The sequence below is a fragment of the Mastigoproctus giganteus genome, chromosome 6 (assembly GCF_048544385.1).
Source record: "Mastigoproctus giganteus isolate SK-2022 chromosome 6, ASM4854438v1, whole genome shotgun sequence".
Lineage (NCBI taxonomy): Eukaryota > Metazoa > Arthropoda > Arachnida > Uropygi > Thelyphonidae > Mastigoproctus > Mastigoproctus giganteus.
Window position 1 is genome coordinate 78,182,943 of NC_143580.1, and position 14,968 is coordinate 78,197,910.

General features: G+C 34.9%; 1 protein-coding gene across 1 annotated transcript in view; it reads left to right on the forward strand.

Moving 5' to 3' along the window:
- oys (lysophospholipid acyltransferase 6) overlaps positions 1-14,968 on the forward strand; it is a 284,099-nt gene that overhangs the window by 242,419 nt on the left and 26,712 nt on the right. Inside the window, exons 10-11 of the mRNA XM_090376225.1 lie at positions 193-296; positions 11,349-11,546. Coding sequence (XP_090232351.1) covers positions 193-296; positions 11,349-11,546 — 302 coding nt within the window. The remainder of the gene's footprint in view (positions 1-192; positions 297-11,348; positions 11,547-14,968) is intronic.

The following is a 14,968-nucleotide window of genomic DNA, read 5'->3' on the forward strand; positions in this document are numbered from 1 at the left end:
GTAAGAGTGTATTTATTAAGCTTAACTCTAATAACGACTAACCACGTATTGTCCACTCTTTCAGACAATTAGACATTACTTAACTTGTATTTGTAAAACATCATTAGGTGTTAAAAGTCACCAATGTTTTTTTTTATATATTTTGTATTGGTAATTAACATTAAAGATGATATTGCAGTGATTTTGCTGCAGGTGAAGCTGTCTGTATTGCTTCCGGGCTTGGTTTTAATGGCTACACTATTGAGGGTAAGCCTAAATGGGATTTGATGTCTAATGTGGATATAATTAGATTTGAGGTAAGTTGTGCAAACATTTGAATCTCATTACTCCAGTAAGTGTCTTATAACACTATCCTATTCACAATCTTTTCTGTGTTCTGAACATAAGCAATGTTCAGAACAGAGATAGGAACTAGTCTAATAATAGAGAGTAATAACATTTTCACCATTTGAGAGTAACAGAAGCATTGCCGATATCTTAATTATATGGTGTAAATAACTAGTTGTGTTGTGAATGTTAGGTACTTCAAAGCACTATTGTATGCTCATTGCACACCAGCTTCCTTCAGTTAAGAAAAGAGCAAAAATAAATTGCTAATGCTATTATGTCAAGTCAATTGTGATTTTACTTCTTAGGGAAGCATGTGAAAAACAATCTTAATTTACCATAGAGTTTAAGGGGTTGCAAAGTTTAGGCCTTTTAGTGTGTGATTCTTATCACTAATGTTAAAAGCACAGAAAAGATAAGAACAAGGCTTGGAATCATTTACAACAAATCTAACCACTGCCAATCTCATTAATTTTAAGAAACTAAAAGTACATGCCTGTTATGTCAGAGGGAAAGTTAAGAAAAAAAAATTATAGATTCATCTTCAAAATCATAGATCCTCCCACCAAAAATGCAAAGGAAAATTTGGTTACCTAATGGAAAATTTCTGTCAGCCTTCTTCCAATCCATATCTAGAAGATGGAAAATAAACCTTGCCTGAAGAGATGGATACAATTCAGAAATAATCATTAGTAAATTAATAAGAGGAGTTTACCTCAATATAGTACGTGGAACACTTCCGTATGATACCCTCCAGAAATTAAAACGGAAAAAAAGAAAAAATCGACAACTTACCGGTACATTAAAGTAAAATATAAATAATTAAAGTAAATTATAAATAATTAAATAATCAATTTAACACAATTCAAAATCAATTCAAAACAATTAAAATTCAAATTAACGCAATTAAAAGAATCTAACGAAAATATTCAAAACGATTTTTGAATATTTTCGTTAGATTCTTTTAATTGCGTTAATTTGAATTTTAATTGTTTTGAATTGATTTTGAATTGTGTTAAATTGATTATTTAATTATTTATAATTTACTTTAATTATTTATATTTTACTTTAATGTACCGGTAAGTTGTCGATTTTTTCTTTTTTTCCGTTTTAATTTCTGGAGGGTATCATACGGAAGTGTTCCACGTACTATATTGAGGTAAACTCCTCTTATTAATTTACTAATATCATTATCAACGTAGAACATATTGAGTATTACAGCTCTGATTCATACTATCAAATAGAAATAATCATTGTAAAATAATTTGCACAAAGCCTCTGAAGTCTGTGCAAACCATGATTATTTTTTGCTGTTGGGGAAATGCTTTCTGACAAACCAAAATAATCAAGAGCTGCATGCAGCTCATGTATCAACAAATTTACACTCATTTCAATTATACATCTGTAGCTGCTACTACTGTAGCAGCTACAGATGTATAATGCCACATCCCCCACCCCTCTCTCACATATGTGCAGTGTCTACACTACTGAGCTTCTTGCAGTCAAGGTGACTTTTGAACATGGCAGTAAATGCCTTACAACTTACGTTTCAGTTAATTTTACCTCTCCTTTAGCCAAATCACTTAATGAATTCTTGTTAGGTTTTCAAAGAAATAGTTTATATCAATATTAGGCCTGAAAACAATTGAGCTCATAATTCATTTGGGTTTCACTGATGCTATTGCATTCAAGATAGTCCCATATATTCCCTGTAGGATTTAAATCTGAGATAAATCTGATTTAAAAAAATCCCGGAGAGTTATCATCCTGGATAAAAGGAGTATTGAAATCTCGAGTGTCACTGTAATGTTCAGCAAAAGGCACAACCTGATCATCCAGAATGTAAAGCTAGCCAGATTCATCCTCGTTGGTATTTCAAGCTGGAGACCCAGTTCATAACAGTCAGAACATCCCCAAAACATCATTGGTCAACCACGGCTTGTATGACACATTGCATGCAGATGGGATAAAATGCCTCGTTGTTTCTCCTGTGAACTTGATACCTGGCATCATCAGAGTATAGATAGAATTTAGGCTTCATCAGATCACATCATAGCAAATAATCAGCAGTTTAGTTTTTATTCCTTTTAGTCCATATTAACAGGACTTTTTTTATGCTGTTAACATTGATCTTCTTTAGGAACCCTACTCCAGGTATCTACATTATGCAGTTCTCAATGCCATCATAGAAATCAGCTGACGAAATTTGTGGTTAACTGTTTGCTGCAGTTCTTGTAGTGTTTGAAATTTTTTTTTTTTTTTTACTAGACATGATATTCATCACCAATCGTGATTGCTTAGCAGAAACTTTCAACCACAATTCTGCCAATGATTTCTGGTTGATTTTGAGTTACATCATTCCTTAATACCTTTTATTACTGTTCTTTCTGAAATGCAACATATTCAGCTGTTTCTTTAACAGGATGTCCTCTAGACCTGCAAAATGCTATCACTCCATTTAGCCACTCATTAACATATTTTCTGTGTCCCATTACAGGTGCACCAGTCATAGCTGGTGTACCTGTAAATAGAGAAAATGGGTTACACCTATACTATAATTTTAGTGTTGTAAGCAAACAAGTGTAGAAGATACACACATTCAATATATGCCCTTAATACCACAGACTAATTTTTTGTCCTCCATTTATAAATTTTCTTCCTTACATTCTAATTTTAAATGAATCAGGCTGCTTCTGATACAGCTTATGAAAAACAAAAATCTGTTTTGCAGGAATTCTGGGAAATGAGGAAGCTCACCAAACTGCCAAAAACTCACAAAGGGGATGGGCAATCATGTCATCTGTAATTTATTTTAATCTTCATTACAATAAACTATTCCCTGAATTAAGAAAATATGACCGAGCAGTACAATCCCATATTGATACTTGCTGTTTATCACCAAATGAAGTTCATCTACTGTCAGACACTGTGATATAGAGGTTAAAACAAAAGTCAGCAATTCAAAAGGTTGTGGGTTTGTACACCGAAAGGACAGAATTCGTGGGATACCTGTTCCTGAGCAATGCAACGCTGTCATCCTTCTCGCTAATGGACAAACCCACCGCTCAGCAGGTGTATAGGTATACGCATCACTGCATTCATGTAGATGGTAATTCGATGTCATTATGGATAAACGTCATGAGTTAATGGACTTTGAAAGAGTGGTGATAGTGGGTGCCCGATGCATGGGCCACTCTACCTTGGAGATGGTACAGAAATTGCACTGTTCCCATTCGACAATCAAGAGCGTATTGGGAATACGCCATTTCCAAAATAACATCTCATCGTGGACTGTGCTGTGGGGTGGAGAAAGGTGATAAATGAACGTGGCCGGCAATGTTTATGTCGCACTGTTTCAGCTAACCAGAGAGTGACAGTGGCACAAATCACCACCGACTTTAATTAGGGAGGTGCCAGAAACATCTCCACCAAGACCATTAGGCAATCATTAGCTGCAATAGGTTATGGGAGCTGCCGACCCACCAGAGTCCCATTGCTAACACCACGACACAGGACTCTACGCTTCAACTGGGTGAAAGAACATCGGCAGTGGACCTTGGATGATTGGTGACGGGTCTCTTGGTCCAATGAGTCCCATTTCCAGTTATTTTGAGCAGATGGGAGGATGCATATCTGGCAGAAACTGCACGAAGCTATGCACCCATTATATCAACAAGGAACTGTTCAGGCAGGTAGACTGTCAGTAATGGCCTGGGGCATGTTGGGACCTTTGGTACATTTAAACTCATCTCTGAATGGTCCACGTTACATGACCATCCCAGACCATCTGGATCCCTTCATGGTCATCGTGCACCCACAGGGCAATGGACTCTTCCAGCAGGACAATGCGCCTCCCCAGAGAGCCATGGTGACTAGAATATGGTTCGAAGACCATTTTGCAGATTTTGCCACCATGGAATAGCCTCCCCGTTCACCGGACACGAACCCTGTGGCGCATCTCTGGGATGTCGTGGAAAGTCTATTCGAGCTTTGGATCCTCCACCCAGGATTGTGACAGACTTATGGACAGCGGTGCAGCAAGCATAGATGAAAATACCTGTGGAATGCTTTTGTGAACTAGTGGACTCAGTGCTTCGTCGTGTGACTGCCCTTATCCGGGAGAAAGGTGAGCCTATCCATTAGTAGGTAGGTATCCCATGATTTCTGTCCACTCACTGTAGATCAACTTTGTGCTGTGGTATTATTTATTTCTTTTTATTTTGATTTCATTTTCTGTATCTATAATATTTCTAAACTAATTTGTTGTTAGAATGCTGCATCACAGTTATGCTACAGCCGTTTCATTATTAGACAGTTCAAAATTAGGTGCCTCTTAACCATATGCATGTTGCATACATTATATTACTGAGATTTGTGTAGCATTGAGTTAATAATAATTAAAATAGTTTACTATTCTTTTGTTTTTGTTGAAAATTAGTATTGAGCTAATATGAAAGTGAAAAAATGTTAAATAAAAATGTAGAAACTTACAAACAGAAAATGCACATCCCCGACTTATGTAAGGGTTGCATTCTGCAGAACTCTATGCACTACGCAAGTTGAATTTTACATAAGTCGGAATTTGCCAAAATGCTTATGCAGCACTTGCAACTATGCACGCTGAATTTGATTGAAGCAAAAAAGAAATGTTTGATGAACATGTAAATAGAATTATTTATTCAATTTTTTTTTTTATCTCATTCACAGTAAAAATTACAAAAGTTTACAAAAAGACAGAGACAGGCATAACATCAGCAAGTTTTACCTTTCGAGCATCGTTGCCAGAATTCTCTCTCTAGCTGATAAGCATGCCACTGGGGAAGTTGAGGGCTGTGGAGATTTAGAAGGGGTTTTTTCCGACACATCAAGTTGTAGCCTTGAAATGATTTGTTAGACGACAGGTCGATATAAGATCTTCCTTTTGCTGAATGGTAATTTTGGGGCATGTAGAAATTTCAAAAGCAAAGTGATCACGAATCCAATACAACTTTTTTTCTGGAGATACATTAAATCATTTGTAAAAATTCTTAATTAGCATTGTTAGGTGGGTGGCAGTGATATCCCTAAATTGTAAAATGTCAAATTATAACAAAATCAGAAAAGCATGGGAACATTTCAGTATTATTATGTTCAAATTCAGTTTTCCAAAGATTAAGCTTCCCTTTGAAAGTTTGTTTTATCACCGAGTATTAATATATTTGTTCCCTGTCCTTGAAAACTTTAATTTAAATCATTAAATTTTTCAAATATATCAGTAAGGGAACTAATTTTTACAAGCCATTTTTGATTTGTAAACAATTGAGGAAGGTTCTCATTTTTATCTGATAAAAATAATAAAGCTTCATGTGTGAGGTCAAAAAGGTGTTGCAACACTTTACCACTGGAAAACCACCTCTTTCATATATAAAAGAAGCTTTTCATCCCATTTCATTACAAAGCATTGTAAAAAGTCTGCTATTTAGGCTTCTACTTTTTAATAAAGTTTAAAAAACTAAATTTGGAACAATTTCCTTTATTTATCCTGTTAATTTAGCTGCACCATCAGTACAAATCACAAAGCAGTTGTTTCACCTTAGATTATTTATTTGAAAGAGAATATTTATAACATCAAAAATCTTCTCACCCATCGTTCTTCCTTCCAAAGCTTTTCAAAATAGAAAATTCTCCAAAATATCTCCCTCGTAGCAGAATCTCACATATACAATTAGTTGAGAAAGGTTTTAAATATCTGTGAATTCGTCTAACTGTATTGCAAAAATTGACTTTCTCTCAATCGATTTAACAAACTGAATTTTAAGTTGTCCCCGATAACTGTAATACCATTCCTCTATCCACTGTCTGTGGATAGAGGAATGGTATTTAAATCGTTCCTGTAGTTTTGTCCATTCATTATTGAAATCGTTTTTATAGCAGCAGGGAGAACAAGAGATTCAGCAATAGTTTGTGATTTCAAATTTTTTTCTATTAAATATGAAACTTCCAATGATGCTCTTTAGGCTTTATAAGGAACTTCCCTATGTTTCTTCATGAAAGATTTCAGACCTTGTATACTGTCAGCATGTCTTTTGAAAAGGATTCAGTATTTTTCATTATCTCTGGATGTTTCGTATGTAAGTGTGTTTTTCATTTAATAGGTTTCATGCTTTCGTTAGCCAATTTTTCATAACATATTACGCACACAGGACGTTGATCATCATCAACAACACTAAGTAAAGCTGTACTCCATAAATTCTTCTTGATATTTTCTATTCTTTTTCATTTGGAATATGATGGCCCTCTACCAGAAATTGCTTGTTGCACTACACTTGAAATAACTTTAGTGTCCAAATTTTCATGATACATTTCTTACCCTTTCGGCTTCTGAAGTATCTGTAGCAACACTATTGTCGTCACTCCTCGGCCGTATTATTCTGATTACCCAATTGTCCATGGTAAAATTTATAAAACATTTTTTCCCCCCTTCTTAAAAACAATTATAATATAAAAAGTAGAACTATGAAAAACACATCCAAGTTGACATGAAAGCACTGAATTACGAAGCAGAATAAAGCATGTGTGCAACAGACTTGTTATTTACTGCCACTGCATATTCATACTTCTGGCATATAGGCAATTTCAGAAATTTTTGCTGTAGGAAGCACGAATTAAGAGCTAAAGGGATTACGGTTCAGCAATTGAGTAGTACTGAGAAGTTTTTTTGTTTTGTTTTTCTTAGTTAGTTGTTTGCGCATCAGCTTCTGTGGCCATAATGCACTTCCCAAGGTTTTTGCACTACTCTGATTCAAGCCCGAGGCGGGATTCCAACCCGCAACCTTTGGGTTGCCAGGCAGGCACTTTACCCACCCACCCAGCTAGCCTGGTCGGTCTGAGAAGTATTAACACATACTGAGAAGTCACACTAGTCAGCTGCTTTCTGTGTGTCCATAGCCAGTGAGCAAATTAAGGCATATTCCCCACACGGACAACAAATAAGAAAGCCACCTGCATCACACATGAAACCACCCTAAAAAAATAGAGTGGCAATAGAGTTCATTCATATTTTAGACTTCGTTCAAGTCTAAGATATGAATGAACCTATGGTATTGAAAAAGTAATTTTAACGACAGGTATTTAGCTTTTATGTACACAATAACTACTTATTTAAAAACTGCTGCGACCCCTCTGGGGGTCATGCCCCATAGTTTGCGCACCACTAATCTAGACAAGACTGCAGCAATAATTCAGATGCAGCATGAGTTTGTTAAGGAAAAGTCTTGTCTGACAAATCTGATTGGATACCATGATGTGGTTACAGAGGAACTAGATGCCAAAATAATTTTGATATCAATACAGGCATACCTCGGTTAACGTTACCTCTGCTAACGAAGCTTCGATATAACGAAGTCAGAAATTTCAATCCCCATTTAACATAAAAAAAATATTCAAGTTTAATCACCTGAAATCTAAACAAACTGAAGAAATTACGGAAACCTTTGGGGCTTCTCGTGGTTGGTTCGAGAAATTTAAAAAACGGGCCAGGATTCATAGTGTAAAATTAACAGGAGAAGCTGCAAATAAGTTTCCAGAAAAACTAAAGGAAATAATTGAACGTCAAAATTTTCCAAATTTGGTGTTCAATGTTGACGAAAGCAGTTTGTTCTGGAAACGGCTACCAACAAAAAGTTTTATTTCTATTGAAGAAAAATCAGCTGCTGGGTTCAAAGCAGCCAAAGACCGTTTAACGTTACTCTTTGGATCAAATGCCTCTGGCGATTATAAATTAAAATTGTTATTAGTTTACCATTCAGAAAATCCGAGGGCGTTAAAAGGTAACATAAAAATGAATTTACCTGTAATATGGAAAGCAAATAGAAAAGCGTGGGTTACCAAGGAGTTATTTACTGATTGGTTTGTTAACCACTTTTGTCCTGAAGTAAAACGGTATTGTCAAAAAAACAACTTTGAAGAAAAAGCTCTTTTGTGGTCAGACAATGCTCCGGGACATCCTACTGATCTTAACACGTTGGACACATGCATTCCTGTCAAAGTTGTGTTTCTTCCAGCAAACACAACTTCCCTGATTCAACCATTGGATCAGGGAGTAATAGCATCATTTAAAGCTTATTATCTGCGTCGAACATTAAGCAGTTTAACTGAACTAGAGGATAAAGAGGAAATGACAGTTAAAACTTTTTGGAAAAACTACACCATTAAAAACGCAATTGAAAACGTTGATAGTTCTTGGAAAGAAGTCATTAAGAAATGCTTAAATGGAGTTTGGCGCAAAATATGGCCAGAAGTTGTACTAGAAGAAGAAAATAACATCCAAGAAATTAGAAATGAAGTTATCCAGATGGCTCAATCACTAGGTTTCGAAAATGTCGATGAAGAGGATGTTAGAAATTTATTGAATGCAGAAGATGGTTTTTCAGTGGAAGATTTAGAAAACCTTGTTAGCAACGAAGACAAAGATGATGAAGACGAAGTTAAAGAAGTTCCTGCCGAAAAAGTGTTAACAACCAAAGATTTAAAAAGGTGCTTAAATGACATTGAAAACGTTTCAAATTTTTTTAGTGAAAATGATCCTGATTTAGGAAGAAGTGTTATTGTTAAGCGATCAGTGTTAAATGCAATAACTCCGTATAGGCAATCGCTAAATGAAAGAGGAAAAAAGCATAAACAATCAACTTTAGACTCATATTTTAAAATGAGATTTCACTTTGTATGTAAGTTGACTGTTTATTTAATAAAACTTTTCTTTGTTCGAAAAAAAAAGCTTTTCATTTTCTTTACGTAGGAACGTATCCCTATTCTGGCCATAGTATTTTTACCTCTGAAAACGAAGTTTCGCTTAACGAAGTAATTTCGTGGAACGCATCCTATTCGTTATTCGAGGTATGCCTGTACTTGGATTTCACGAAAGCTTTTGACACTGTTGTGTATGGAAGACTACTGTACAAATTGGAGCAATATGGTATTAAGGGTAAGTTGCTACAATGGATAAAAGGGTGGCTGAGTGGGAGAAGACAGAGTGGTAATCAGTGGACGCTGCCCTTCATGGACTATGTTATTAGTTGAGTCCCACAGGGTTTGGTGTTGGGCACACTGTTGTTTTGTATATTTATCAATGATATTGATGAAGGTAATCAGGCTTAGTGTCAAAGTTTTCAGATGATACAATGGTTGGCAGGGTTGTTAATGACAATAATGGCAGTATGCTACTTCAACAGAATCTAGAAGTTTTGGGAAGATGGGATGAGAAGTCGCAACTGAAGTTTAACATTGGCAAATGCAAAATACTGCATATGGGTAGAAGTAACCCTAAAGGATCATACCAACCATGTGGTACAACACATAGGGTGATAGGAAATGAAAAAGACCTGGGAGTGATTGTGCAGTGAGATATATAAAGTTTTCTGAGCAATGCAGACAGGCTGCCAGAGCAGATCATGGGGTATTGTCAATGATAGACAGGAATTTTGCTAGTAGGGGAAAAAGAGGTGATTATCCCTTTGTATAAGGCAATGGTCAAGGCACGCCTTGAGTACTGCATACAGGTCTGGAGGCCCCATTTTAGGAAGGATGTAGAGTTGGTGAGGGGAACAAAGGGATCCTCTTACCAAGAAAAGCTTAAGTTCTGCAAATTGCAGCAGCTGGAGATGGAGACTAGGCACCTGCGAGGTGATCTGATTGAGGTGTATAAGGCCTTGAATGGGTTGAGCATGCCGCATTCTGATGGGATTAGCATTAGTAGAGGCATTTGATGCAAGAAAGCAAGCTCATGCAGCATCAACCAAAAAAAATAAAGTAAAATAAATAAATAAAAAATAACCACTTCCACTTCACCCCTCTGTTCGTTCAAAATACCTGTCCAGCTGAGCCTTAAACTTATTTAGGCTATCAATTTCCACGACAAGGGATGGAAATCTGTTCCACCTACCAACCACCCGCTGGCTAAAGGCAAATTTCCGCACATCTATCCTACATCTGTCTTTCCTCAATTTGAATTTATGCCCTCTCAGGTGATTATTCTGGGCAAGAGGAAGAATCCCATCAGCATTGAGCATGCTCAAACCATTCAAGGCTTTCTTCTGTTTGCTCAGATTACGAATCAGTTGTACAACAGATGTGCGGAAATTTGCCTTTAGCCAGCTGGTGGTTAATTGCTGGAACAAACGTCCATCTGTTGTTGTGGAAGTTGATGGCTTAAATAAATTCAAGGAGGAACTGGACAAACTTTTATACAGAATGGTTGTGTGAAATTTTTTTTTTTTTTTTTTTTGTTGTAATGCTACATAAGCTCATATGCTTGCTTTCTTGCATCACATGCCTCTATTACTACTACTAGATTTGCATTATATTATTGGAATGTTTGTTGAAATCAAATTCCATGATGTATGCCTCTTGCTGGTTACTTCCTAGTCATGACTGGCAACCGTTGTTAAAAGATATTTGTGTTTGCATCAGGAGCTATCAATCAGTTCTGATGTCAGTGGAAAATTTAAGTATAGTATTCACTTGATAGTACCTGTTGCTTATAAAAATACCAGTAAAGAAGTTTTCGTGATCTACAATTTGATGCCAGTAAGAGACATAAATCAGTGAGTTTGATGTTGATAAATGCACTGTTTCCGGAAACAAAAACTTGTATGCCCAGGGTATCATTCTACATTTAATCTGTCTTCCCTAAAACAAATTCAAACAAAGATATTGAAAGATAAAAGCATGAAATGAACTCATAGCCACTAACGTATCATTCTGTACTATCATCTAAGTTGGTACATTATAGGGATAGTAGAATTTCTTACACCTGTATATTAAGAGACAAACAGAGAACAATTAACCATGCAAGAATAATTGTTAATAAAATTGCATTTCTTAGTGGGGTAATAATTACTTCCAGCATATGTATGCTTGGCTGCAATAATCTTTCATATATATTTTTTATTATGTTTTGCTTTTAAAGTAGACTGTGCAGATTTTGATTTAGAATTTCAGAAAAGACTATGCAAATTCACAAAATATTTATTTTTGGTTTTCAGCTTTCTTTAAATTTCCGGGAAACTCTGGAAACGTGGAACAAATCTACTCAGGTTTGGCTTCGAATGATAGCATATGACCGGGCTCCATCCAATAAAACATTATGGACCTATGTCCTCTCTGCTGTGTGGCATGGTTTTTATCCTGGTTATTACTTCACCTTCTTGGGAGGTGCTATATTTACTTTGGCAGCAAGATCAGTGAGTTGTTTATGTTCACAGTAGAACTTCATTAATGTTAATATTGTAAAACTGTATTAGCATATAATTTGAGTTTCTGTAAGTTATTTTTTACACTTGTAGTGCAATTGAAAGAAATGCTCAAAGGTTCTTTCTCTTGGCTATGAGTGATTGCAGTGGTTCTTCTGAAATGCTAACATTGACAATGGCCAATTAGATTTTTTTTCCTTTCTTCTAAACCTTTTTCAGTTAAAAATGATCAGTTTATATTTTTCTGTTTCTTATTAGTAGTAGACTTTGGATTTGTTTAACTTTCAGACGAGAAACCATGAATGATTAACACAAACTATTTTCTGATTTCTTGATTTTTTTTTTTAATGTAACACTTTTGTTGAGAAGTGATGGGAGCGAATAGATTTTGAATCCATTTATTATTTAGATAGGAAACAGAAAATAATTTTTAATAACATTTAAAGGAATTTAACGATATTCTTTAATCCTTTTGCACTTGAGTTCACAAATAGTGTGAGCCAACTGGAATGAGTAAGATATATATATATATATATATTTTTTTGACGAATTTGTAAGTTTGTTGAAATTAAAAAATTGTATGTAATAATAATATTCGCCATATAGTGCAAGGAAGCCATGGACTTTTGCTGCACTGGCAAAAAAAAAAAGAAAATACAAATTATATGCTTTCCTCCGCATACAGGTAATATCCTGTTGATCTTTGAATTTATTCAAACTGTAAGGTCTTATTATTATTAACCATATGGTGCAAGGAAGCCTGAGGCTTATGCTGCACCAAATAAAATAAAAATTTCTGAATTACCCTGAGAGAGAGAGAGCACCAAGAAAGAGAAGAATGGTGATATCCAGCTCAGGACCCTGGGTGTGCCAAGCCCATACTCACCTGGGATAGACCTCAATCAGATCCCCAAGAACTTTTGCATTTAGACCCTCTAATGCATTCCTATTATCATCACTTAAAGAATTTTAAGTGATGATAATAGGAATGCAATATATATCAGAAACCACCCAACAGAAGTTTGAACTCTCCTTCAGGTCTATGCAGCATTTTTGTTACCATTTGACCTCCATCAGCCTGTACAGAGGATAGTCTAGTCCAGTGTATTTCAACCTTTTTCATAGTGGCAATCTAAACAGTAAAAAATAATCTTCTACAATCCATCATGTGTATGAATGAAAACTTATGTATATTACCCATTAATACACATTTTATTTAATATATTGTTAGTTAGATTGTTGATGGTATGGAAGGATGATAAGGGGGTTGTGTATCTTATTCAAATGGTTATTAAGCTACACTATACGACGGGTATAGTGTAGCTTAATTATCAGCACTCACCTCATAGTAATCCGTTTGGTTTGATGAAACTTATAACAGGTACATAGTAGTTATAAAACTTTTAAATTCCGATTAGTAGCTATTCATAACTTAAAGTAATTTTGAATTTAAAAAAAATTAAAATTTACTAAATTATGAGCTTAAAAAATGTTAAAATTTTCCTAAGAAAGGAAAGTGCACATTCCATTCTATAGTTGTCTTATTAAAATCAAATATTAAAATAAAGTGAGATAAAAGCTAATATCCGTGTACGAGCGACCTACAAAACCACCCTCAGTTAGCTATAGTGGGAAGAGAAGAACACGCAAAGTATGTTATATACTAGTTTAAGTTCTCGAAATGCATTTCAGTGCATGTGGAAACTTTATACGTGCTAAATTCCAAATAGGGGAGAAGTTGATTGGAACCTTCATGTTTAATATGTTGAATGATGCGTGGCGCTTAAACCACTCAATGACGAGAGCCTCAGTTTAACTACTGTAATAGCCGTGGGTAATAAATTTAATAGGTAATAATAGGTATTAAATACCTATTATTAATAGGTAATGAAACAACTATTTACACTTTATGTGACATTTAATACAATGCATGAGAGACTCAAATTTACCCTTGAAGTAGAAATCGATAATAAAATTAATTTTCTAAATCTCACTATACTTAAAATCGGTACAATTTTAAGCACCAACATATACAGGGAAGTTCTTACATTACTACTCGCACCATCCTCTATACATAAAAAAAGCAGTTCTTTATAATCAGATACATAATGCTATTAAATATAGTCACACACAAGCAGATCTATCCACAGAATTGCAATACTTCACTAAAAATTTATCGATAGGAAATAACCATTACAACTAATAAAAGAAACCATTACTAAAGTCCATAATAGTATTAATAACCATTTGAATAAGATACACAAACCCCTTATCGTCCTTCCATACCATCAACAATATGCTAGATGACTTCGACAGGTTTTTAAGAATACAGATATCAAGTTAATATTTACATCTTATAATAAATTAGGTTCTAAATTTAATTCATACAGGACAACATAGGATTATAATAACAATATATATATGATTAGATGGCAATCAGATTGTCAAGCATGTTACATTGGTAGTAAGTACAACAGCTAAATTTGGGACATCAAAAATTTCTAACACACGTGCCTACTACCACTTTAATAGCTTAAAATCTAATTTATCGGGTACAGAATTAACACAGCATGTTCAATCTCATAATCATAACCCACGCATCGATTCAGCTATTACAGTAGTTAAACTGAATTTCAGCTATAAAATTCTTCAAAATGAGGCTTTCATCATTGAGCTGCGTTGATCCTTTAACATGTTCTTTTATACGCGCGTTGTCCCTTAAAATAGTATTCAGTTTATGCAATTAGGTCTCACAGTTGAAGCAGTGAGACCTAATTCCTTGCAATAAATGACAAACTTTGTCCTGCTTCATAATTCTTAATTAATCATCTTCATTTCTAAATCAATTTTGTTCCATTTCCTATCACTGCCACCACTTGTACTTTCCACTGGTTGCTTTCCCTTCATCATTGTAATAAGTAAATAGGAATGAAGAGAAGATTCTGAAAACTTACTTATGTTTTTTATATGATTGAAGATTTCAGTGAAGGGGAACTCATTTCACCGTAATACCATAATGTAAAAACCCACAGAATTCCAGTTATTGGTATTATCGCAAATGCAATAAGATAGTTTATTACCCATTTATTGTGCTAACAGAAAAACTCAATAAACCTGAAAGTGCAAATTGTTTTCATTGTTTTATGGTAGTGACCTCCAGAAATGTGTTTTAGAAAAATATCACACGTGGCATTTCAAAGGTGTTCAAAATTGACTCTTATAACAGAACATATGATAACGATGAAAGTGTAGTGCAATTTCCATTATAAAAATTACCTTTTAGAGAGATAAAGAGCTTAGTTATATAGCAAAAATTTCAACTTCCGAGGTCTTGGAACGAATTACCAAAAAAAAAAAACCCCAACAATGTGTTATTGGGTTCACATTACAATATTTTCACGATACCTCCATTT